This window comes from Poecile atricapillus, chromosome 4 (genome assembly GCF_030490865.1).
Source record: "Poecile atricapillus isolate bPoeAtr1 chromosome 4, bPoeAtr1.hap1, whole genome shotgun sequence".
NCBI lineage: Eukaryota > Metazoa > Chordata > Aves > Passeriformes > Paridae > Poecile > Poecile atricapillus.
In genome coordinates this window covers 18,491,557-18,515,462 of record NC_081252.1, presented here as the reverse complement: position 1 = coordinate 18,515,462, position 23,906 = coordinate 18,491,557, and the positions used below count along the sequence as shown (strand labels likewise).

The window sequence follows — 23,906 nt, the reverse complement described above, 5'->3', positions numbered from 1 at the left end:
TTACATGTACCTTAAATAATAACTTCATAAAATAATGGGTAGAAAGTGAACTATTTATATGCAGATGGATGGCAGCTGAAATGTAACTGTTCAGCATTAATGTAGTGTTGGAATTTCTGCAAAGCAGTGTTAAATATCAGCTGCAGGTAGAAAGGCTGCATTTTTAGATACTTGATGCTCTGGGGAAACTTGTGGAGTGTTGTACCAATGAGTGAATATTTTTCTTTTGCATTTCTTGCCAGTCAGAGTGAGTACAGGTATGGGATGGGTACAACAGCATTCTGGCTATTTACAGCAGTTATTTGGAATATAGGGTAAAATTTACAGCACCAGCACTGTGGTTTTCAAAAATAACATTTTCTTCCTTAATTTGATTGGAGAGATGATTTCCACCTTTTCTAATGGAAGATGCTCTTAGCTCCTGCTCTCTATCAAAGGTCAAAGGCACCTTTGCAGTGGCGTTAAAAGTTGGATTCCCTAAAGAAGAAGCCTGAAGAGGTGTTTCTGGAGTTTTTCTAAACAATCTACCCTCATGATTCAAAACAACATATGTTACCTAGTGAAAGGGAATTGCTGCTCCTGTTTCAAAGTAAATGAATGATCTATGTTGTAACAAATCCCTCGAATATGCTGAAAATTATCTGCTTGCCACTTAAGTGTATGTGTTATCCTGAAGCTGTCTGCAAAATATCTGTGAAACTCCATGAGGTGTGCTCTGTGTGCAGGCTGACAGCCAAGTGGAGCAGAACAGGAAGCACTTCTATGAGCTGTCCCTTGAGTACGTGTGCAAGTTGCAGGAGATACAGGAGCGGAAGAAATTTGAGTGTGTGGAGCCTGTAAGTATTGGTGAACTCAAACTACTCTACTTTTCATAAGGGATGGAGAAGGAATGCATTTGGACAAAAGCCACACTCTGCTGTCTGGAAAACACAACCAATTGCATGACTTAACAGAATTTAAAGCAACTTGTTACATCTGCACAGATTCCTAATGCAGATAAACTTAACCAGGAATGTCAAATCTTACTTCAGTAAGAAGGGCTGATTTGGACCCACTGATACTGCTTTTCAGAAAATGTGTGAAACCTTTTGTTGTACTGCAAAAACCTCAATTCGCATTGTGAGATAGAATAGAGGCTTCAAGAAGATTTTGGTGTAAGGATTCTTGCCTTGGATTTTCTAGGTAATGAAATGGTATTGCTGACTAATGCAAGGAATCTAATTTCAATTCTGAAGGCTGGGCTTAGAGGCCTGTAGTAAAAAATTGCAGATATAAATCAATTAGGAGGGTGCTGCTGTATAAGAAGCTTTTCCTGGGAAGCTTTTACTGGTATGTTTAATTTCACTTGCAATTGAATCTGTGCAGAAATCAAGGGCTTTAATTGAATTTTGGTGAAAAGTCACACATGCACTGATGAGACTTTCTTAAATCTATGCGAAGAACTTACTCAAAAATTTTCTAAAATGTACATTAGCTTGGTATTTTAAATCTAAATTTATCAAACAACAAGAGAACAGTAAGTGTAATACTGAGAATAAGGGGAGGATGCGTTGTAGAAGCGAATTCCATTCTCTCACACTCTGAAGTCTGTGCTTTTGGGCCAAGTCTCTCCTTTTATTCTGATACAGTTGGTTTAATGTAATAATGAAAAAAAGTTTCAAATGACCCTAGCCAAAATAGCTGGTCATTATGCAGTTAGTAAGAACTGTCTATTTTAATGTAGATAAATTCCTCTATGAAAAAAATTGCTAAAATGCTTAAGGGGGAATAAATTACTGCAATTATATTAGCATTGTTTAAAGAATGGTAAAATACTGTGAAAAGAATGGTTGTGTGTATTTTGGTGTAGATATGTTGGCTTTTTTCTTTTTTTTTTTTTTTAATGTTTATTTTTAAAATATTTTTCTAATTCTAAATAGCTTTGCTTTTGGTTATTGTGTTTCAGACCATTTGAAGTTTGCTCAGAGCAATTAATCTTCAAATTATATTCTTGCAGTGTTTTTCATACCTGAAAGCCCCTTCTGGATGGGGCTCAACTTTTTGTTGCTTAATTTGTACTTGAAGTTTACACTAGACTACAAACCTGAGATTATTTTGTACCAAATTCTTATTTCCTTTTCCCTTAATAATCCTTAAAGTTTGTGTTTTTTGCATTTTTTGAAAATGGTTTGCTATATGAGTTGAGATGTTTATTCAATGTGTTGTCTTGTTCTCTTTAGAGTTGTTCTTTTATGTCTCACTTTGTTGCAGCAACCTGAACTGAATAGGAGAGTTAGACAGGACTACACCTCGTTGCTGCTTGCAGTGTAGTACAACTTGTTCGTTCTTTTAAATTGAAATACTAATGTCAGCATATGCCAAGTGGGTTGCTTGCTGGCTCTGACAGAAGGGTCAGATCTGTGCACAAAAAGCAGCAATGGGGAAAGCTTCCTTCTTCCAGCAAACCAGATGGCTGATGTGAAAGTCATCTCCACGTGGTCATTAGCAGAGAGAGGAATGACCAGGGAAATGCTGACTAAAAGACAGAATGATCATTATCTCCTTGTGTACAAATATGTGTTCCAGACATATTTCAGAGCATTTGTAGGAAAATGTTACACAGGAAAGTTTGGGAACACGGGATATACATTCCCTATGGTCAAATGGAAAGTAGAGATGAGTTGTGAAATTCCAGACAGGACCATCCAAAATGTCTGTATGCATAGATCATCATTTGGATTTTAATATTACTCACATAGTGTAGGCATTAGTGGAAAATTATTTTAAAATAATCATTTTGTGGTCTATCTTTGCAAAAAAGCCTATGTGTAGCAATTGTATTTAAGAAAGTAGAGTTTTTTGTACTAAGAAGTCTTTTATTTCTGTTGCAGGTGCTATCATTTTTTCAGGGTTTATTCACTTTCTATCACCAGGGATATGAACTTGCTAAAGACTTCAATCATTACAAAACGACCCTGCAGATAAATATACAAAATGTAAGTCGAGTCTGCTCTTATGAGTAAAATTGCTCAAGTTGCTGCATGTGCAGTACCTGTATTGCCAACACTTAGTTCCATGTGAGTGCATTGTCTGTGAATTTTGGGGATATGGTGCCATCTCCTGGATAACCAACCACATCACTGAACAAATCATCACTAATTCCAGTGAGTTCTTTGTAATTTCTAATAATATTATAAAAAAACAAGCATGAAGTAAAAGCTCTCCACTCCTTTTTTTTTTTTTTTTTTTTTTTTTTTTACACAGAAATAATGCAAGGATTATTTAAAAATGAATGAAAATTCATGGTAAAAATGCATACAACACTGGATAATTCAGAGTATGGGTAACAAAATACAAGTTCTCAATGTTTTGGGTGTGCTTTGAAATTGAGTATGTGGTGGCCATGTCTGAGGGTCATTTCCCTATAGGGCTACATTATGCATAGCTAAGGGAAGGAAAACAGCTGGTCATAGCAGTGTGGAGTTTGTGTTTGTCTTGTCACAGCCCTTTCAGACTGGAAGATCCCTGTTGGTTTGGGGTGTAGAACTGTGTAAGGAGATTTGGTATTGACACCCATGGTGTATTTGACAAAATGATGTTTTCCTTCAAGGATAGGCAAACCACTAGTTTAGTGTGCCCTCATCCCAAATCTCCCAGTGTGATCTGGACTGGGAGAGCAGGAAACAAGATGAACTCTGAAGCAGCGAGATTGACAGAGTCACTAGTCAAATGATCTGTTTGCTTACTTGAGATTTATGAAGAATAAAGCTTGCTCAGAGGAACTTGGGTGTGCCAGAGGCCTCTTGATAGGAAGCAAACCACACACTCACTGCAAACGAGTAATTCCTGATACTGCATTTGTTTTGTTGACCTCTCAGGGCATCTGGAATTAAGACACAGAAACTACTTCTTGGAGAGGACAGTCTGTTTTTAGAAATGGCTTAACTAGCAGGGAGGCAGAAGGGTGGAAGGGAGGATTACAGTTGTTGTAATGCAGAGTGACGTGATTCACGTGTCATGATACTATTCCTTTAATTTTCTTCCTGTATGTTCAAGTGTCAGGTTTCCTTTTGAGCTGCTGTTTGGTTTGAGAAGGGGAACTGATTAATGGTAACTTCATAAGCAGACTTTAGTGGCAGAAGTCAGTGCTTGCAGGGGAAATGTCAGGACAGACTTGCTTCTTATGTGTGTTTAACAGAGTGAGGATCAGCATTGATGATGCTAGATGAAATGTGAGAGGGCAAGTCTGATACTCAGTTTTGAGGAGCTGGGTTTCAGAATACAGATGGAAAAGAGCCAGTGGAGTGATCTGAAGAAGTGATGAGCAGTAAGAAAGTAAGCTAATCTCAGCAGCTGCATTTTCAATTGACTGAATGGTTTCACAGTTTCCCCCATCAAATTCTAAAGAGCTTGAGCTTTGCAGCTCAAGTTTTATGAATAGATAGAGGCTGTAGAGAGAAGGCAGAACAAGGCACAACAACTATTCGAGGTAAAATGAGAATAGAAGGAAGTATTTGAAGTGATTGTGAGAGGACATGACACATTCTCCTCCGTGCTGAAGATCAACAAGACATCCCAAAGGAAAAATGAACTGGGGTTTGCCTGTGGTACAGCTGAGCTGCTGGCAGAACACTGGATTGATGAGTTAGAAATTGAAGGGTACAAGATCTAGTGCAGACAGCCTAGCTGGATATAGAGAGTGATTTAAGATTAGCTGGAGTAGTTGCCTTTCCTTTCATTCAGGTTGTCTTTACTTTGAGAATTATTCTGTGGATTTCCTCTCCACATCCTACCACAAACCCTGCCTTCCTCTCACTGCCCATCTCTTCCCCTCAAATGAAAGAAAGGAAAAGACCCACCCCAGCTTTTCTAGGCCAAGCTCTAGAAAACTGATTCTTCCAAAATTTGGGCTGTCTTGTATGCTTGTCCTGGGAAAAAGACAAAAGTGAGGCTGCACTTTCAGAAAAATAAAGCTCTCAGAAAGCAAAAAGGCACATAAGCATGCATCTGGAACTACATGTTTTCCTCAAAACACATGTACCAGCTTGGATTTTAAAGTTTTTTTCACTGTTTGCAGCTTGGACAGGTGCATATAGTGGAGAAAATCAGGCATTACCATGATTGTTTTGGTTTTATTTGCTCATTGACCAATTACCAGTGTTTTTCAGACCAAACCCAAGAGTTTCTTGTGTCAGGTATGAGCTACTCTGTTGTTTTGTGTAGTCCTGTCATAAAATTTGTGGGTGGCATGGTTACTTTCTGATTATTTTTGCTAATATTCTGATAAATATTTCTCTTCTGGCTGCTTGTGGACTTTGGAATAAGTGACATTCAGGAATAATAATCAACTGGACTTCTGAGGTTTTTTGGGTTGTTTTTGCATGTTTCTGCTTGTGTGTGGTCAAAACATTTGGCACATATATAGTCTCAATCTGCATACATTGTTGATCACCTTCCTGACACTTTTTTTCTCAATTACCATGGAAAGTCCTCTACTTCCTGGCAAGTAAGAGTCTCATGAATTAAGGCAGTCTATGTAGTAATATTTTTCTAAGAAAATTTCAATATTCAAATTAATTTTGCACTCAGTATTTCACTTCTCTCTGAACAGGTTAGTGCATTGTTTTAGAAACCACTCTGGCAGTCCTAGTGTGCTTTCCACAGTCACAGCAGCTGATATCTAAACCCCACATCGATATTGAAGAGTATCAGAAAACTTGGAGAGTAAACACATATATGGAGAATGTGCACTGACTGTCCTAAAATGTCCTGGGTCCTTTATAGTTATTGGTGGTGGGTTGGCCCTGGCTGCATACCAGAGGCCCACTAAAGCTGCTCTGTCTCTGCCCTCCTCAGCTAGAGAGTCTGTGGATCAAGAACAGGACAGAACAGGGAGACCAATTACACACCAATTAGAAGCAAAACAGACTTGACTGGGAAAATTCAGTGTAGTTTATTACCAGATTAGGGTAGGGTAATGAGAAAAAAAACCCCAAATCTTAAGCACACCTTTCTATCAGCCCTGCCTTCTTCCCTCAGTGGTGCAGGACAGTGAGGGTTATGGTCATTTCTTCACATGATACCTCTAGTGCTGCTTCCTCCTCCTGGGGAAGACTCCTGACACTCTTCCCCTGCTCCAGCATGGGGTTTCTCCCACTTGTGACAGTCCTTCATGGATTTATCCTATGTCCACAGGGAGTTCAGGGGAATCTTGGCACCTGGAGCATCTCCTGCCCCTCCTTCTGCAGAGCTGTTCCTCTCACATATTCTTGTTCCACACTCTGGCTGCATTTGGCATTGTGTGGGCTTTTCATCTTAAATACACTATTCCAGGGGCTCTGCCATGGTCACTGGTGTGCTCAGCCTTGGCCAGTGGCTGGTCTATCTTGGAACTGTGTGGCACTGGTTCCATGGGACACAGAGGATGCTTGTATCACCTTCTCACAGAGGCCCCCTCTGTAGCCCCCACCACCAAAACCTTGCTGTGCAAACCCAGTACGTGATTTCTATCAGCCAGGAAGAGTAAGTCTTTGTTCCACTCTCATTATCAAAGGGTTCTTGCTGTCTTGTTTTAGACACGAAATCGTTTTGAAGGAACAAGATCAGAGGTAGAGGAGCTCATGAACAAGATCAGAAGAAATCCTCAGGAGCATAAAAGAGCAAATCACTTCACGATGGAAGGCTACCTCTATGTACAGGAAAAAAGTAAGGTGTATTTTGTATTCAACAGTGCCCATATTGGGTATACGGGCAAGTCTTACCTCTGGAGGTAACATGAAGATTCAACAAATTTACAGTTTATTAAAGAGTCATCTAAGTATATTTTAAAAAATTTTGACAGCATTGTTACTGTGGCTCATAAAAAGAATATGGAGCTGAAAATGTGACAGTTTTTAGTAAAAGTGACTGAATTCAGGGAGGTTTTGTTTGACCAAGGAATGGATTTCATCTTATTTTTAATCCCTTACTAATGACCTTCCCTAGAACTGTCAAGCATTTGTTGTCAGCCAGCAACATGAGTTGTCAAATTAGCCTCTGAAAATTTGGCTTGTTGAGTATGATGAAATTGAGTGTCATTTCTTTGCTTCATTGATACTTTCATTACCTAACTGTGATGATAGGGTCAAATAAAGCAGGCTATATGTTAGGTAGCTGGTGTTAAAATTCTTGCTGTGAAGGTGCATGTCGCATAAATCGTATCCTGTCAACACTTCAAACAATTATAAATCTTTCTCACACTAGTAAAAAAGCCAAACAAGATGCAGAGCTCATGTTGCTCAAGGAATGACAATTTATTGTAATTTATTATTTATTTTTAAACATTTTGATAAATTATATTTTTGCCCTTATAGAGTGAGAAGGTTCATTAATAGACCTATTATTTTAAGAAAACTTAAGTAATAGAAGAGAGGAGATACAAAGGGTCAGAATCCAAGTTTGAGCAATTAGCATAATGGTGCAAATCTCAGCAATAATATTTGCAGTAAGCTGGGTTCTAAAGTGTCTTCTATATAGAGTATGCAGTGATTAGTGGGAGAGAGTTCTGGTATCAGAAGTTGTGATCAGGCCTTAATCAAGAGATTGTTTAGAACTTTCAACAGAGGTGTGGTAATCTGTGGTTATTTAGCTTCAAGTTACCAGGTGTAAATCTAGCTTTCTGTGTTCTGCTAAATAAAGTCTCAAGGGGGTATTTAGTTTATAGGGAGAAAATATTTTGTCTGTAGTGGTGAGAGAAAGATACATTAATAATTCTTTCCATTTGTCATTAAGCATAAGGGTGAAGTACAACATACATCAGTTCTTAGATTAATAAGCAGTGGCTAACATTTGTAAGATATTGTATAATATTCTTAATTTGTCCCTTTGCTTTAAATACTGCATTATTAGGAATTAAGTAGGCCTCTTAAGTATCACTTGAGAAAGCAGGAGAAGAGAATGCAGAAACTGGAAAAAGTGCATACTATTTATTACTTTTGTGTTATGTAGGGCCGGCTCCCTTTGGTTCCAGTTGGGTGAAGCACTATTGCATGTACAGGAAAGAGACAAAGAAGTTCTCCATGATCCCATTTGAACACAGATCAGGAGGGAAAGTTGTATGTATATTTATATATTCTTACTGTTATTCCTGTATTAAGATCAGAGAATGTGTCAGATGTGTCAAGTTTCCCCCTCTACACTCCTTACCCTGTTTTTTCATGTTCCATCATGCAATTCAGTCTGCCTTTGAAGGACATTAACCTAAAGTAGTGGATGGATTAATAGATAAGAATTCTTTAGACTTTTCAGTTGCTTCCTTTTAGAAGACCAGAAGATCTGGCACAGATTATATGCAAAGTTTCACCATTTAGAATCCTGTTTATCCATGAGGCCTTTAACTTTCTAAAGTATAAATCAGGAAAATATAACTCATCTAGAAATTTCTTTCTTAAATCATTCAGCTGTAGTTTTCTTTGGGAGATTTAAATAGTAGAAGTGGGACTAGAAAAGTGGATTTTCATAGGAATATAATTTGAACTGATAACTGAATGTAATTTCAGATATCTTTAAAAGCATCTGAAATATTCATGACCCAAGACTTTATTTATCTTTAAATGGCTTTAATTCTACTGAAATAGTTGGGAATTGATGGCACTCATTACCTTTAAAGATAACACATTAAATGAATGTATTGATGGGGTAAAATGCATTTTGTTGCAAGGAAAAAGGATATCTGAATCTGGAAACGATGGCTTTAGTCAATATGCCTGTAAATGTAGCACCCTGCCCTGTCTTCAAATTAGGTTAGAAAACCATGTTGTTGGAATTTTATCAAGTTATTATATCATGTTAGTTTCAACAGGGGGGAGATGGCTTTCATAATTTTGAGGACTCTGTGTATTTAGGAACATATTGGGTTTGGAAGAATCTTTCAAAAGCTTTGGAAAACCTGTTGTACTGAAAATTGGTAGCATTTGGTTTCCTTAATCACTTCAGTACTTCTGAGTTTTTTATCCTAATTTACTCTAATGGTAATAAGCCATTTTAGTTAATATAGTATATAGTGTGTGTGTATCTGAGCATTCAGCATTCTAAAACACCTATGAAACCATTTCTGCTGTATTAAAAGATCTCCCATTTGGAAACCTGTGCAGTTACTCCTTCAGTGACAGCCTCCTGTGTCTGGAGATGCTGAATAAGACAAGAAATAATTAAAATGTGCTGTTAATCCTGATTTTATCTGGTACAACTTGGACATTCACAGATGAGATTGTGATTCCTGGGTAAAATAAGATCCTGGTGTTGGTCTTGAAGAAAGAAGTTTCTGTAAGACATATTATAGATAGTAAAGAACACTTGATTTGTTCTAGTTAGTGTAGCTTTTACTGTGGAAATCACTGTGCCTGACATAAAATGGGAGAAGTCTCTTTGTGTGTTTATATTGTAACTAGTGCAAAATATTTTTGTTAGTTTAACTTATTGTGGTACTGAGTCATTCTGTAAAGTACCAGCTAAAATGGACTCAATATTTTTTGATTTATGTCCCAGAATTGACCAAAATTTATGTAATTGTGTAGAAAAGTGGACTGCAAACATGGGCGAATTCTTTTGCAAGTGTCCGTTTTCAGTATAGCTTTTGCCATTTAATGTAAATTTACCGTACTTGCTTTGTACAGCTGGCTTACTGGAGCTTATAAAAACTTAAAAAAACTGGGTCAAGCTTATAAAAACTTTCTTTTCACAGGGTGATGCGGAACTCTTTGTCCTTACGTATTGTACCAAAAGAAATACAGATACAATAGACAGGCGATTCTGTTTTGACTTAGAAGCTTCAGACAGGTAAGCTTGTGAATCACACTAGGAAGAGCTCTTTTTAAGTAGTAGTTAAAATTACTACAAAATTACTGTTGCGTTTTCTGCTGGTTTCTTCAATGCTCAGTAAGAATTCCAATGGGAATGGTCACTAGGGGAGCAGGCAAGCAGTGCTGTGGCTCACTGGGTTTTACCTCAGTTGCGTGTAGCAGAAGCAAAGAGGAACTAAACTGAAATGTAGACATTGCCTGGGCTCACATTAAAGAAAAGCACAGACAGAGTTAAGAGGAGCTATTAAGAGTTGTTATCATAGTGAAGGAACATGGCTTAAATTGAAGTACATACAGATATAGTGAAAGACTGATTGCAGTAATAATTTATATAGGCATGTCCATATTGTATTACAAACCTGTATTCCAAAATGATGGGTTGCTGAGGAGATATGCTGGATTTTCAGACTGAAATAAGGTTATTGGGATTTTAAGGCTTTTTGTGCCTGGTATAATTATCCACTGCATCTTGATCGTTGCTGCCACTGTCTTTTTGAAGCACCACTTGTTGCTCTAATTCTAAAGAAAAGACTTGCTAATCTTTTTCTCTAAAGGATCTCAAAATTTCAACAGCATTCTAGTTTTCCTTCGTTTATGAAGGTGAGGGTATCTAACTTAATAAGGTACTGCAAATAAATATGGCTGTGGTAATGCTATATCCTTTTGATGCAGAAATGGATCATGTCTAGAATTAAATGCTAGATATAAATTAGCGGATTGCTGCTGAGTTTTTGCATCCACCCCCTCTGAGCTGCTTTTAATCTATATGTTTGCTCCTTACTTTTACCAATTAACTATATGCTAATTTATAATGTAGGAGTCTTCAAGTTTTATAGGCTTTTGGTTTTTTTTTCGTGTCAGATTCTTAGCATTTTTCGTTTCAAAAGCAGCGGGACCAATGCTGTCAGGCCTCCCTGTCCTGTGATTACTCATGGTCTGCAGATATGTCTGTGATTATGTGCTCAAATTTTAATCAGAGTCTGTGCTGAACTTGTGTGACCAGTTAGACTGGTCACACATGGCCTGAGACATGTTCATTCCTACAGCAAGCAATGGGTAAAGGGATGTGAAGCTCCCACTGCATCAGAAATCTTCTAGGTCACGTGGCAGATGACAAGATGCTCATTTACAGATGTTTGTCATCACTCTACAGCATGGTTTGAACTTGCATTTTTGAGTTGAGGAGGATGTGTTTTAGCTATTCTAACACTGTGTCCCAACTATATGAAAGGGATTAAAGATTTATACTCCAGGCATCAGCTCCTCTTGGGTCAGTGTATTGATTGGTCAGTAGGGATAACAGATTTCAAACTGAGTCTGATAAAATTTGCTAAAAAGTAGCAAGAAAAATGTCAGTCTGTCCCCCTCCATGTGTCATCTGTTCAGTGGGGTATCTGAAGTTTACAAAGAGCTGGATGGAGAGCAGGGTTTCCTTGATCCTGAAAAACACTTTTTCATTCTCTTCTCTGGTAAAAAGGGGAAAAATCTAGTTCATCTTTCTGTCTTGATATAATAGACACAATTTGATCCACTGTGACCTTGATATCAGACATTTTTCTTTTAATAATATATGTGTGTAGTACTGAGATGTTCCCATGGAGATTAGTTCTGTGCTGCAGGCCATTAGCTTGTTTCCTTGGTATCAGTTCAGGGCACGCTTATCCCTCAGCTTGTCCAAGTTAAAAAATAACACAGGGATTGACAGCTGGGCATGGGGGTTTTCTTTGGTACTGTGCTTTGGAAGGAGGCAAGGTTGTAAAATTTTAGGGAAGACTTAACTAACAAACATTTGGCCTTGTGTGTGACTTAAGCATAACTTGGAGCTAGCTGAAAATTTGCATATTTTTCTATCAAAAGGAAAGCTGAGATGGTTGTATTTTCTTTAAATTCTGATATTTATGGCTCTGAGGGTGCTAAGATTCTGGTTATTTCTCTGGGAAGGAATACTTTTTTCTGTTTCTAGTACTACATCATGTTTACTTGAAGGTAACTAGTGGTAAATGCAGAGAGATTTAAATCTTAAGGAGAGAGCAGAGGTTGTCTAGATAGGAAAAAGTTATTTTATTGATAAAGAGCATTATCCTTCTGAAATACTACCTAGATTTTAATTTTGTCCAATACAGGACAATGAGGGAAGGTTTTGTTTCCTTTGACTTTATTTTGAAGACAAATAAATGATATTTTATGCAATATATACTGAGTTTGATGTATTGCTTCTAGGTTGATACTCTGATACCTTGACAATTGTAATTTAGTGAAAAGAACTAAATGGTTTTGTTTCCATTTTTACTGAATTAAGGTGGTTGTTCTCATAAGATATTTACTTGCTAAAATCATTGTTGCTGCTTTAAAGATGAAGATTATATATTGAGTTAACAAATGCCGTTTTTCATCTAACAACAATGGAAGTCCAGGTTTATTTACAATTCACAAAATTCAGTAACGCTAGCAAGTGTTGGAATCAGCAGGTGATCAACAATAAGCTGTTTCAAATAAATCGTTTGCAGATTGCATTCACTTTCCTTTTTCCTCCCTGTTCTCCCAATTTCTTACTGCATGTATCACTTCTATACCTTTTATTTTTAAGATCAGCAGTGTTCAGTTATTAAGCAAAAGAAAATGAACCCAGACTTTTAGGACAATGGGCTTTTGCTTGTGGATGGAAATAGAATTTAAAAAGCATTTTTTTAGTTGCTGATTGCAGTTACTTTGTTGTTCATACATTTGCAGGCCTGGCGTTCCTGTGACCATGCAGGCATTTTCTGAAGAAGACAGGAAGCTGTGGATGGAAGCCTTGGATGGAAAAGAAGCTGTAAGCATAATTTTTTAAATATTCTTTTTTAGTATAATGGGGTATTCTCTCACCCTCTGCTTTCTGATCCCATTTATACTTCAATAAACGGGGATTATGTAGCTTGCAAAATGATAGATTCAGTGCATAAAGGATAAAAGTGAAATAAAACTCAGAGAGGTGAATAACTTGGTAAAGCTCAGTGTAGATAACTGCTAATACTGATACAAGAATTTTTCATTGTAATGGCAGCATCTGTTTTTATAAATGGCTTCCCATCCCAATAATAATATTTGTGTTGTAGAAAATGTCTTCTATAAGCGTGTTCACTTAGTCTTATGTTGACATGCTGCATTCCAGTGGCAAAACTTGCATGAGTGAGTTACATGGCATTATTATTTTATTTTTTAACACCAGATCAAAAAAGTTCTTGTCATTGGGACTGAGGTTGTACATGAATTTGCTTTATTTCTGCCTTGCATCAGGAAACGGCTCTGAAATGTTGAACTGAAACACACTATTCCTTCTTACAGTGATAAACATATTGGTCTTGTGGGCCAGAAATAATGGGGTTTTCTAGACAATGACACAGTCACGTGTCTGCCCCAGTAGTTGTAGGTTTGATTGATCTCATTGTTACACTAATCTGGTTTCATTTGCAGAGGTGTTTATTACCATGACATGTTGGCTGAGGTGGACTGTCCAGTAAGGTTACAACTTCTGGGAAAGCCACACTGGGACATAAGTCCCAGGAATCATCAATTTGCATGACTTGAAACTGTGGGAATTGAATCTGCAGAGAAATGTAGGAATAGGGAGCGCACAAATCCCAGTTAATTTCAGTGGCTGTAGTGACATTGTTCTGAGGGGGCACAGACCTCTGGTCTAACAGCAGGCTGTAAGGGCTGCTGGTGGTGCTGTGTTCTGGCTGTAAACAGCTGTATTTGTGCCTACTGTGCATTAAGATTGAGAGTATTTTTTTCTGGTTTCATGAAATTCTTTAAAATAATTTATGTCTTTTTTGCTCTTTTTTTGTTAGCTGCTCATCAACTTGAATAGAGCGAATCCAAAACAAGAGGGAAGTAAGTATTTGAACTAGCATTAAGACTGATTATGTCAATATTTTACAATTGATAAAGGCAAAGATAATTTGTTTTGTTTTGATTTTTTTCCTCTGGACCCAGCTTAATTATTTTACTTTTAAATCTTGGGTTTTGAATATTACTTGTAGATTTTGTAATTAATGAATTTTCACACTAACTCAGTACATATGTAAGAATTGTAGGACTGAACATAAGCTGGAGAAACAGTCTGATTGTTTTTGCCAGTTTACTTCATGCCTGAAATTCAAGGGTGAATTTGTATGTAAATACATCACAATTTCTTAATCCAGACTGTGTGTGCATTTCTGTTACAATGTGTAGGTATGGTTTTAAAAGCAGCTGAATGTCAAGATCAGCAAAAAAGCTGAATTTGTACATTTAAAATGTAAACCAAAATAGAGAAGTAGAAGAGATGGCTTTCTTTAGGCAACATTAGCTTTCTTCTGTTGGCAAAGAACAGGTATCTTTTGATTATGAGGCAGTTTATGCTTGCTTCTTTAAAATCTTGAAATTGCTGATTAAAGCTGGATTTTGGTGTTATTAATAGAAACATTTCCTCAGATTTGTCTTTTCATGGTGCAAGACCAGGTCCCCAGGAGCAGGAAGGCCAGATGTTTGGGGGAAGGGCAGTTTTGCAATGTAAGCTTTTAAATGAAGTTTTGATGTGAAGAAAACAGTATGATAGGAACAACAAAGGAATGCTAGAGCTCAGCTGTTGTCCTGTTCATGCATCTGCTTTCATGTAGTCAGATCATTAACTGCTGTGAAATTATATACATGTGTCCTGTATCTTTAGTGTGGGAATTTCTTTGGCTGAGGGTAGGACTCAGTAAAAGCCTTGCTGTTGATAATTATGTTTTTTCATCATAAGTACTTCCTTGTCCCATTTGGTGAACTCTCTCAGATGTTGTCGATGTTGCAGTAAGTACTGTTAAATTCCATCTTGCATCTGCCAACATGTGTAACTAATCAGAGATCCCATTCTTCAAAGGATGCTGCTGTGAACAGATTCACTGAAGCCACTATCACCGGAACAAGCCTTCACTTTGGCTAGGCAGGCTTGTGAAGGAGAAAAGCAGAATTTCTCTATAAAAAGTGATGTATTCTACCAGTTTCAGAATATTTACTGTTTTACCTCAAAGGTACTAGATTTATGATTAACTCCAGCCTTATTTTCAGAGAAAGACATAGTTGTAATGCTGCTTTAAAACTGTTCAACCCTTTTTTTTTTTTTTTTTTTTTTTTTTTTTTTTTTTGTAGGTGCACAGTTGGATAAGATAGGGTTCACCATCATCAAAAAGTGCATCAGTGCTGTTGAAACACGAGGTAATGATCAACCCAACCTGTTTGTGAGGAGGGTGAAGCATCTGGTCTGCTCTGTGAAGAAGGCTTGTGTGGTAAAGTCTCCTGCAGATCTCTGGAAAAGACTTTACCATGGAAGACATTTAACTGATCACACTGATCAAGACAGGAATCTATCCAGTCTCATCCTTTTATGCATGGCTTTCTTTCAAGAAGTGTTTGCCAGAAGTGCTCACAAGTGGGAAATGGCACCTCTCTTGAAAAAGGGAGCCAATTTTTGTGCACAATAGCTAAGGGAAACCTATGTTTTGTAGGCAGTGCCTGCACCTTTGCTTTGATGTTGGAACAGAATAATTTATTTCAGTGTTTCATTTCTGGTTAATCTCTTAAGGCAAAAGAACAGGAGCTGAGCAGGCAGGTGATTAACAAAAAGTGTTGAAGTACTTTTTGTGGAGTTAGTATCACCCCAGGGATAAAAATGCTGTTAGGATTTATTGTGACATATACACATTGTTGTATTTCCAGAATTGGAGATGGAGGAGAGGTCAGTGTGCAGCCAGTATTCAAGAGGAATTTGGGATTGATTTTGGAGAGGCTTTGCTTAAGTGTATGGTGACCAACCACTCTGAGTCTCACTGCGTTGTACATGGCATTGTGTGGAGAACCAGATATTTGGTTGTGGTGTTTAAAAAAAAAAAGAAGTGAAGACATGAAAGTAGGCAAAGTTACAGTATATTTCTCAGCTTTTTAAAAGAAATGTTATAATTTCTGTGTATGCAGTTTGATTTTCTCCTAAATTCTGTCCTTCCTACCCCCAAAGGGGTTACTTAGAATTTTTCAGGAATTGTATCTTTTTCTAGAGGTCTGGCATTGCACATGGCAGAATACTTACATCTTTCTGTTTATCACAGTCCATCTTAAATAAGATGAGCAGAAGAGCAGGTTCATGCTTGCTGTCAGTGCAGCGTCTTACTGAAAAACAGTGTCTTCCATGTACTATACAAGATTTTTAGGAACACAAGCAGCATTTGTGATGCTTAGAATTTTGCATTTAAACAGCAAGAAGTACCTGAAGTCCTTTTTCTCTTAGACCTTTTTGTATCAATGTCTGGTGCATTAAAGATGTTATTCCAGATTAGGCCATATTCTCTCTTGTGTTATTTTTGCTCATTCTGTTCTTCTGAATATTTTTCAGATAAGTTTGCCTGTCTCATCACTTTAAAATTTCAGTTACTGGCATTTACAGTTTGAATATTTGAGCTGGGAAACATTGCAGATAAAGCTGGCATCCTACAGATAAGTTGTCTTCACTGCAAAAGTTTGGATCTTCTCTTTAGAGTGAATGAGGCAGATTTAATAAAAAGGGTGGCATGTGCTCATGTAATGAAAGGCCAGTTTTGGCCTATAGTACAGTTACAGCTACCTTACAATAAGCAGTGTGAAGTGTACTATTATGTAGCTTTATTATTTATAAATGTGTCGAAATAGTTTTCTTTAATATTGTTAAAGTAGTGGGTATTTTTTTCTTTTTCTGATACCCTACAAGAAATAACTATTTGGAAAAATATTTTCTGTTGGTTTGTTTTTTGGGTTTTTTTTGTTGTTGTTTTGTTGTGGTTTTTTTCCTTTTCTTTTTCTCCCTCGGGGCTGTGGGTGGATAGGTTAAACTGGATGGAGGTTTAAGTTCATTCTGTCTTTTATGCCTTGACTTAGGGATATGTAAGAAGGTACAAAGTACTTGCATAACTCTCTTGTTCAAGACAAATGATGGGCTTTTATGGGTTAGCAGCATGTCTCCCCATAGTGGGATCTGCCCTGAAACATACTTGGGAAAGAATTAAAGTTCCCTGAGTCTGTGGAGACTTTGCAGCTTTGCTATCCCTTGTACACAGCCTTTGTAAGATGTGCAGTCAGTAGAGTGCTTTGTGGTAATAACTACCAATGAGAAAGACTTGTGTCTATTAATTTTGTTTTGGAGAGTACTCAAGAAAGAAAATAAATCAGTTTTCAATTAACATGTCTTATCCTCGGGTTCCAAAAATATATTCAGGTGAGGTATTACCTTCCAGGAACCCACAAATCCACTTGATTTGTCCATTACATTTCAAGCAGTTGTTGATGATTTTCTGTTTACTGATTCTGAACTTAACATCAACTGCATTTTAAAAACAAAACAAGCAAACAACTCCAAAACAAAAAAATCTCTAAAGGACCTTATGCTGATGTCTGCTGAGCTAAACAAATGGAGGGCCAGGAGAGCATTCAATTGTTTGTCTCAAAAGAGTTTGGACAAATAGTTGTATGATGAAGAAAATCCATCTCTCAAGCTGCAGAATTTTCTACCTGTACATTTTCTTGAAAACAGTTTTTCCTTGGTTTTTTTACTTTAATGATAACACATCAAAAGCAAGTTATATTCAGCAGGAGAAAACAGGACAGATGCTTCTTCAGAGACGGTGCTTGTGTGCCATGTTTTTATCTCTTTTAATCATAATGGGTGTGAGGTTGGCGTGGGTGGAAAGAGAGGACAGTCTAGTGTGGGTGGAAACTGAGAATAGTCTTGTCATGTCACAGCAGAAGTAGTCTGGTATTCAGAGAAAGAAGAGCATAACAGAGATATTGAACATAAACTTGTCAATGGCTGGATAATTTTTTTTTCAGTTATGTTCCATTTTATAAAGCCAAGAAGGGAATTATTTGCTCTGAATGAATAGAAGCGCAGAAATCAGTGTGTTGGTTAAAATGCATGTGATTCAGCATTGCCTTACAAGAGATTTGCTGTGCTTTACCTGGTAGGAAATGCTGAGGCGTCAGGATATGCATCCCATCTCTCTCAGTGCTGGTTGGATGTGCACCTGTGTTTTGTCTTGGAGAAAGCATTTTGAGATTCTCTTTGGAGTTTTTCATTTATTATTCTCTACTGAGAATAATAGAACAGGCTAGATGTTTATGAAAACATCAAAGAGCTGCTTGCTCCACTGGTAAAGGCTCTGTGCATGTTTTTGTGTGCAAGTAGTTGGTTGTCCCTTCTGAGGGGATGTGATGGGTGAAGCTTGCCGGAGCAGTGTTTGTCTTGAGCTTGGAGCTCCCGGAGACGCCAATCTGAGCTGCAGAGAGAGATGGCAGCATTGAGCTGTGTGTCCAGGCCGGCTGCTCCTTAGGCAGAAGTACATGGTGAGGAGGGAGTAGAAAACCTTTCTAAGTGACAAAAACCCCTCTGTCATTACCTTGAATTTACAGTGTCACTCGTATGGCTGTCTCTGTGCCATGGGTTTTGGTATAAGAAGTTGTATTTGCAGCTATATTGCGAGTCTGTTTCAGCCTCACGTACAGTGCCAGTCACAAGGTAAACTTGCCTGCTATGTACCTTGCTTACAATAGTATAAATTGCCATCTTGCTTACAGTACCTTATATTTCTAAGCGTGCTTCACAAACTGTGTGCCTGTGCCAAATTCTGGTATCAGGCAGCCAAACATCTTGAGATAATGTAAATATGAAGGAAGTTGTGCTGCAGGGCTTTACCGCTCCAGGTTGCCAATAGCGGTTGAGCCGGCAGACACGGCGTCGGAACCCTTCAGCATTTCAGGCAGTGGTGAGCTATTCCTTGCAATGAGTCATCCTGTCAATTGTGTTCCGTAAATGCCAGGCAATACCAGTGCTGGATGTGCTGCAGATCTGAAATGTGCAGATTAAATCAGAAATAGGACTGTTTCAAACCAGGTTTGTATATTTTAAATAAAACATTATTTGAAAGTATGGTTAAAGGTATCATCAAAAACTATGTTGAAATATTAATGCCTCTTTGCACTCCTTGATGGCTGCTAGCAATTAGCTGTGCTTTTTTCAGGTTGATGAATTTGAAACTGATCAATTATCTGATAATTTCTATCACAGACTCACGATTATTGCTGGAGGATTGTCATAGTTTCAATACTGCAATTTTTCAGAGATTTCTGTTATCATGTCTGTTTTAATACTGAGCAATAGGTTTTGTGGTTTGACCTTGATTATTTCTAAGCCCGTAAATGTACGTTTGGGGTCAGCACAGTTGGTTCCCCCCACTTTTAATGTTAGAAGCACAGGAAGTCACAAATCAACTTCTGAGATAAGCAAAAGCTGAGTGTGACAGTATTTTTTCAGCTTTTTAGCATCTTGCATATGATGCAGAAGGCTTGTTCTGTGTTACTAAAAGTAGTGGAAGACATTGTATAAAAAATGTGTGATGCATTTTGGCAAAGCTTGGTGTTAGTTTGGTACCAGAATTTTCCTGGACACGTCTGAGAAGTTTGAAGCAAAAAGTGTTTGCTGCTCTCAGGACAGATTTGTAGTGCTTTCTTGTTTGGAGCGTATCAAGGACTATATTATTTTAGGTTTTTTTAGTCTCTCCAAGTGGTGCATAGCATGCTATCATACTTGTTCTAAGGATTGCTTATTTGGTTGTGTTGATAACTTCATATTTTGAGAAGAACAGTGTTGTGGCCCCATAGCTGGGTTTTTTTTCTGGTTTGTTCTTTTGTGCACGGCTAGACTGTGAACATACTCCTGAGATGTGTGTTTTGATGAGCACAGATAAAATAAAGGCGATTTGGTTTATTCTGTTGATTTGAGCCAGCTCTGAAGCTGGCATCTAGCTTAAGGCTCAGCACCATTCCAGCAGTGCCTGCATCCTGGGGAGGAAAAAGGGCTGTTTTGGCCCAGGTGGAGCAAGCAAGGGAAGGAGCAGCTGCAGCCCTAGCCTGGCAGCTCCCTGCTGGGACAGAGGAAGGAGCAGTGCTGGCAGGGAGGAGTTCAGCAGGCTTAAGAATGTGAGATGGCCGAGGAGGCTGCAGACTGTTTGAGGAAGAGGAAGGCGTCAGAGAGGAGTGAAGAGATGCAGCGAGGCTAAGCAGCAGGAGGAGGAGGAGGAGGTAGAAAATGCCAAGTTCTCTCTACCATATTGAGAATTATTGCTGTGTATTATGGCTCTGTCTGACAGTAATTCATTAAAAGGCTAATGATTTTTACATACTTCATCTAATATTTATTTGGGAAGAAACTTTTTCTCATATGACTGGTTTTAATTTTCCTTCTCTGTGTTGGAACAGCTTGGTATTGAAGCTGGGAATTCTTCACAATTCTTCCTTTGTTGAAGGATATTTTGAATAAGAATACCACATAATCTGTTATTTGAAAAGATTTCTTTGGAGTAGAAACACAGGTATTTTGTGGCATTTTTACTCTTCCAGGCCAGTGTGATTATGAAGGTAGATTGTGTTTGTAGATGTCTGCTAATTATGAGGCCTCTCCAACATCTGTGTACTGTAGAATTTAACCTCCCACTATCTGGGCTGTGAAACAATGCAGCATACAAGGACTATATTTTGCCCTTTTTCTTCCTTTCCCCTTCTCTCCCTCCTGTTTTTCTTCAATTTATATTCACAATTTTACTTCCCTGGGGATAAATCTGGGTAATGTAATGGAAAGCAAATTAGGGAAAAAAAAGGGGTAGAGACGCGAATGTATGTGAGATGATGGAAGGGCACAGAGAAATGCCAGGAAAGTGGTCCAGTGTCCATATAGAATGGTAGTAGGGGACTGAAAATACTTTGCTGGTTATGGCTCTTCTGTTCATCTCAAGCTAAACTGTTCAATAGCTTTTGGTGGGGCCTCTGGATGTAACTCCTATGTGGACCACAGTGGTTTGGAATGAGGCCTTGTATCTTAAATGGAAAGCATTTATAAACTTGAAAAAGTACTGGTTTTGAGGACTGGGAATTGGCTTAAGTTTTTCTTCATCCAAAGTGTTTTAGTCACTATACATTGGGGGGGAAAAAAGAAATGTTAAAGTTATTGAAGAAATCTCAATTTAGCATTTGTTGTTTCAGTTCTTGCATTATTAGAATGTGGCTGTTGATATACCCAAAATGCAATTTAAAAAATTTGAAATTAGACAGTGGTTTATTTATTTATTTTCAAGCAAAGCTTTGTCCCCGTTTGCTTCGCTTGTCAGTTTCAGAAGTGGAATTTAGGTACATGAAATCTTTATCAAAATATAACATGAACTTACCTTAAAAACAGAATAACAAAAGGATTCTTGTAATACTTAATTTATAATGTTGTTCTCGAGACTGTTAATACTATGTAGTCTCTCTGTCTTGGAAGAAAATTTGTTGCCTGGGGCAAAAATTTCAATGATAAATTTGACTGTGGTTGATCTCATGCTTTTTTTTTTTTTTTCCCCCTTCATAATAGGTATAAATGACCAAGGATTGTACAGAGTTGTGGGGGTGAGTTCAAAGGTCCAGAGACTTCTGAGTTTGTTGATGGGTATGCCTCTATTTTACAAATATTTTTTCAATATTTTGTTTCATGTTGTTTTGCTGTCAACATTTAGTTTCTAAAGCACCTGCCAGTAGTTTGCTCTAGTCCATACAAATAATCACCACATCACTGTAAGTTTCCCTACTTTAGAAAGACCTGGATTAGTTGGTATGAATAAATTAAGAGCTGCTATCAGATGTGTAGGAGCAAAGAATGTGCTTTGTGCAAGGTTGATGGAAGTGGGATTAAAGCAGCCTAAGTTGAAGGGTCTGATCAGAAAATTCAAAATACCAAAGTCAGGAAAGCTTGAAGCTGGTTGCTTCACTGTTTGAAGCTTCCAGCTTCCTTCTCCCTTGTCTGGAATGTACAAGTGTACATGCCCATGTGTCTTTAGTTAATTGCTGTGCAAAATAAGACAGTTAGTCTAAGCCTACTGTTAAAGTGCTATTTGGTTTAAGAGGAGGGATATGATATATGTATTAATAATAACTGTGTGTCAAGGCAGGAGACAGATGGAGAAAGGATTTGGTTTTGTAAACTTAAACATCTTAGGCTCTTTTATACTCATTTAGCTAAAATAATTTGCAGAAACTTTTTTCTCCCTTTTCTTTCTGGAAATTTTAATGCATCTTTAATTCCAGTGGCTGGAGTTCTCTTGCCACTCTGCTGTCCCTGGGGAAGGGAAAATGAGAGAAATATTGGCACCTGGATGAGATCCCTTGTCTGCATGATATCTCTCACCAAAGTAGAAGCCATGACTGCAAAATGTGCCGTGTTCCCCCATTTCTTGTCCTGAGCACTGACAGTACATGCAGTCAGACAAGACCACTGGGATTAGTTCATTTTTATAGAGCTTCCAAACCTGTCACTTGACAGCAAAGGTCTGATTCTCAGGGATTCATTGGTATGCAAAGAAGCTTGTTTGCAGTTTGCACCAGGCTCTTCTCCAGAACCATGCATGCTCCATCTGTGCTGATAACACAGTGTTCTTTGGCACTGCAAACTGAAGGAAGCCAGAAAGTGAATTCATTTCATTACCCCAGACATTATGTGAATGACAAAGCGCTTTTATATTATATGCTGCTGTCAGTTCAGTGCCACCTGTAAGACTTTTTCTTTTCCTTCCTTTATTTTTTCAAACAGCCTGTCTCCTCAGAAATGATAAGACATCTTGAGACATGAGGACCTGCATGTCATATCAATCTGTCATAATGACCTTGCTAAATATTAATTTATGATGTCTTACTTTAATCAATATTAACAGCACCCTGAAGTACTCCATTAGTAAACCTTTAAATATTATAGAAAAAAGAAGAGCTTCTTGGAAACATGAACTGGGTTTAATAAAAATGACTGATCTATAACAGATTTTCATAATTGTTTATCTGTGTTGGAGTTTGCCTCAGTAAGCAATAACCATCTTTAGCCATTGACCATGGGGAGAATGACATGCTGTCACTCAGAGAGCCTTGATTAAATGCATTTGATAGCACAAGATGCTTTTCAGTTTCATTCTTGCTGGCTTAGTTTGGGTGTGCGGGTCTGGCAGACAGATTTTCCTTGCTGCCATTACTGGTATCCAAATGGAACAGACTCAGGTTGCCAGTGGTTCAGTAGCAGCTGGAAGAGTTTACTGGGGATTCCAGCATCTGCTTTTAGTTACTTTTTAAAATCAGGAACATTTTTTGTCATTTCCAAGTTTCATGTATTTATTAGACTTAGGAAGAATGCAGTGGTACCAAGATGAGGCAAAATACTGAACAGGAGAAAGTTAGGGTGCAAGCAGGTGCTCTTTTCTGATGATTTGTTGAAAGTGGTCCTATCTCTGCTCTTCATCTATCTGTCCTCAGAGGAGAACAAAGAGGGTTACTTTTTGATATACAGTGATACAGAGAATTTAAAATGACTGATTAATCTTTAATCCTTTGTCTCTGGGCATACTCTTAGATACCCTTTCATATGAAAGATTTTTCAGAATTGTAAAAAACTCATATTAACTTTCTGTATTTTAAAATGTTTGATAAGATTTCAAAGTATTTTGAGCTACCTATCGCTGACCATGAAGTTCACAGTTGGAAAGGCCTGATATGAGAAAAGTCTTCCAAAAACTCTTCATGGTAACCAGGGCGTAATTTTTTTTGTAGTTTTGTCTCTTTTTCAGAATATTTTCTTTAGAATTTTAGAAAGTAGACTGAGAGTCAAGAGAGTATGAGAAGACCGACATATGCTTTTCTAGTACTATGAATGCATAGATTTTCATCAGTAATGCAAAAATCTAGTGGAGCTAAGTCTCTGCAAAATAAGGCTTAGCAATCAAATATACAATTCTACTTAAAAAAAGGGGGTATTTTACAATTTAAAGTCTATGAAGTTACCTGTAACTGGTATTGTGCTATTTTGCAGCAACTATCTTGTTTAAATTTAGAGGGAGGCATCTGGTGTGGAAAGCACTCTCTACCTTTTAAGGGAAAATGTTAAATTAACCAGCTATCTCATTGTAAATAGGGATAGAAAGCTAGAACTTCCAATATTATGGGAATGTGTTACAAGCACTGCAGTGTGAGTTGTCAGCCATCAGGAGTCTCAGTTCT

At 37.7% G+C, this 23,906-nt stretch overlaps 1 protein-coding gene across 4 annotated transcripts in view; it reads left to right on the top strand.

The window, feature by feature from the left end:
• Nucleotides 1-23,906, top strand: part of ARHGAP10 (Rho GTPase activating protein 10) — a 352,903-nt gene that overhangs the window by 59,437 nt on the left and 269,560 nt on the right. For all 4 annotated transcript variants that reach the window (XR_009277693.1, XR_009277692.1, XR_009277694.1 and 1 more), the window contains exons 6-14: nt 726-836; nt 2,871-2,975; nt 6,555-6,684; nt 7,966-8,072; nt 9,701-9,795; nt 12,549-12,630; nt 13,649-13,691; nt 14,973-15,038; nt 21,247-21,321. Coding sequence is in view for 1 of the 4 variants with exons in the window: in XM_058839199.1 (XP_058695182.1) it covers nt 726-836; nt 2,871-2,975; nt 6,555-6,684; nt 7,966-8,072; nt 9,701-9,795; nt 12,549-12,630; nt 13,649-13,691; nt 14,973-15,038; nt 21,247-21,321 (814 nt within the window). In the remaining 3 variants the exon portion in view is untranslated. The remainder of the gene's footprint in view (nt 1-725; nt 837-2,870; nt 2,976-6,554; nt 6,685-7,965; nt 8,073-9,700; nt 9,796-12,548; nt 12,631-13,648; nt 13,692-14,972; nt 15,039-21,246; nt 21,322-23,906) is intronic.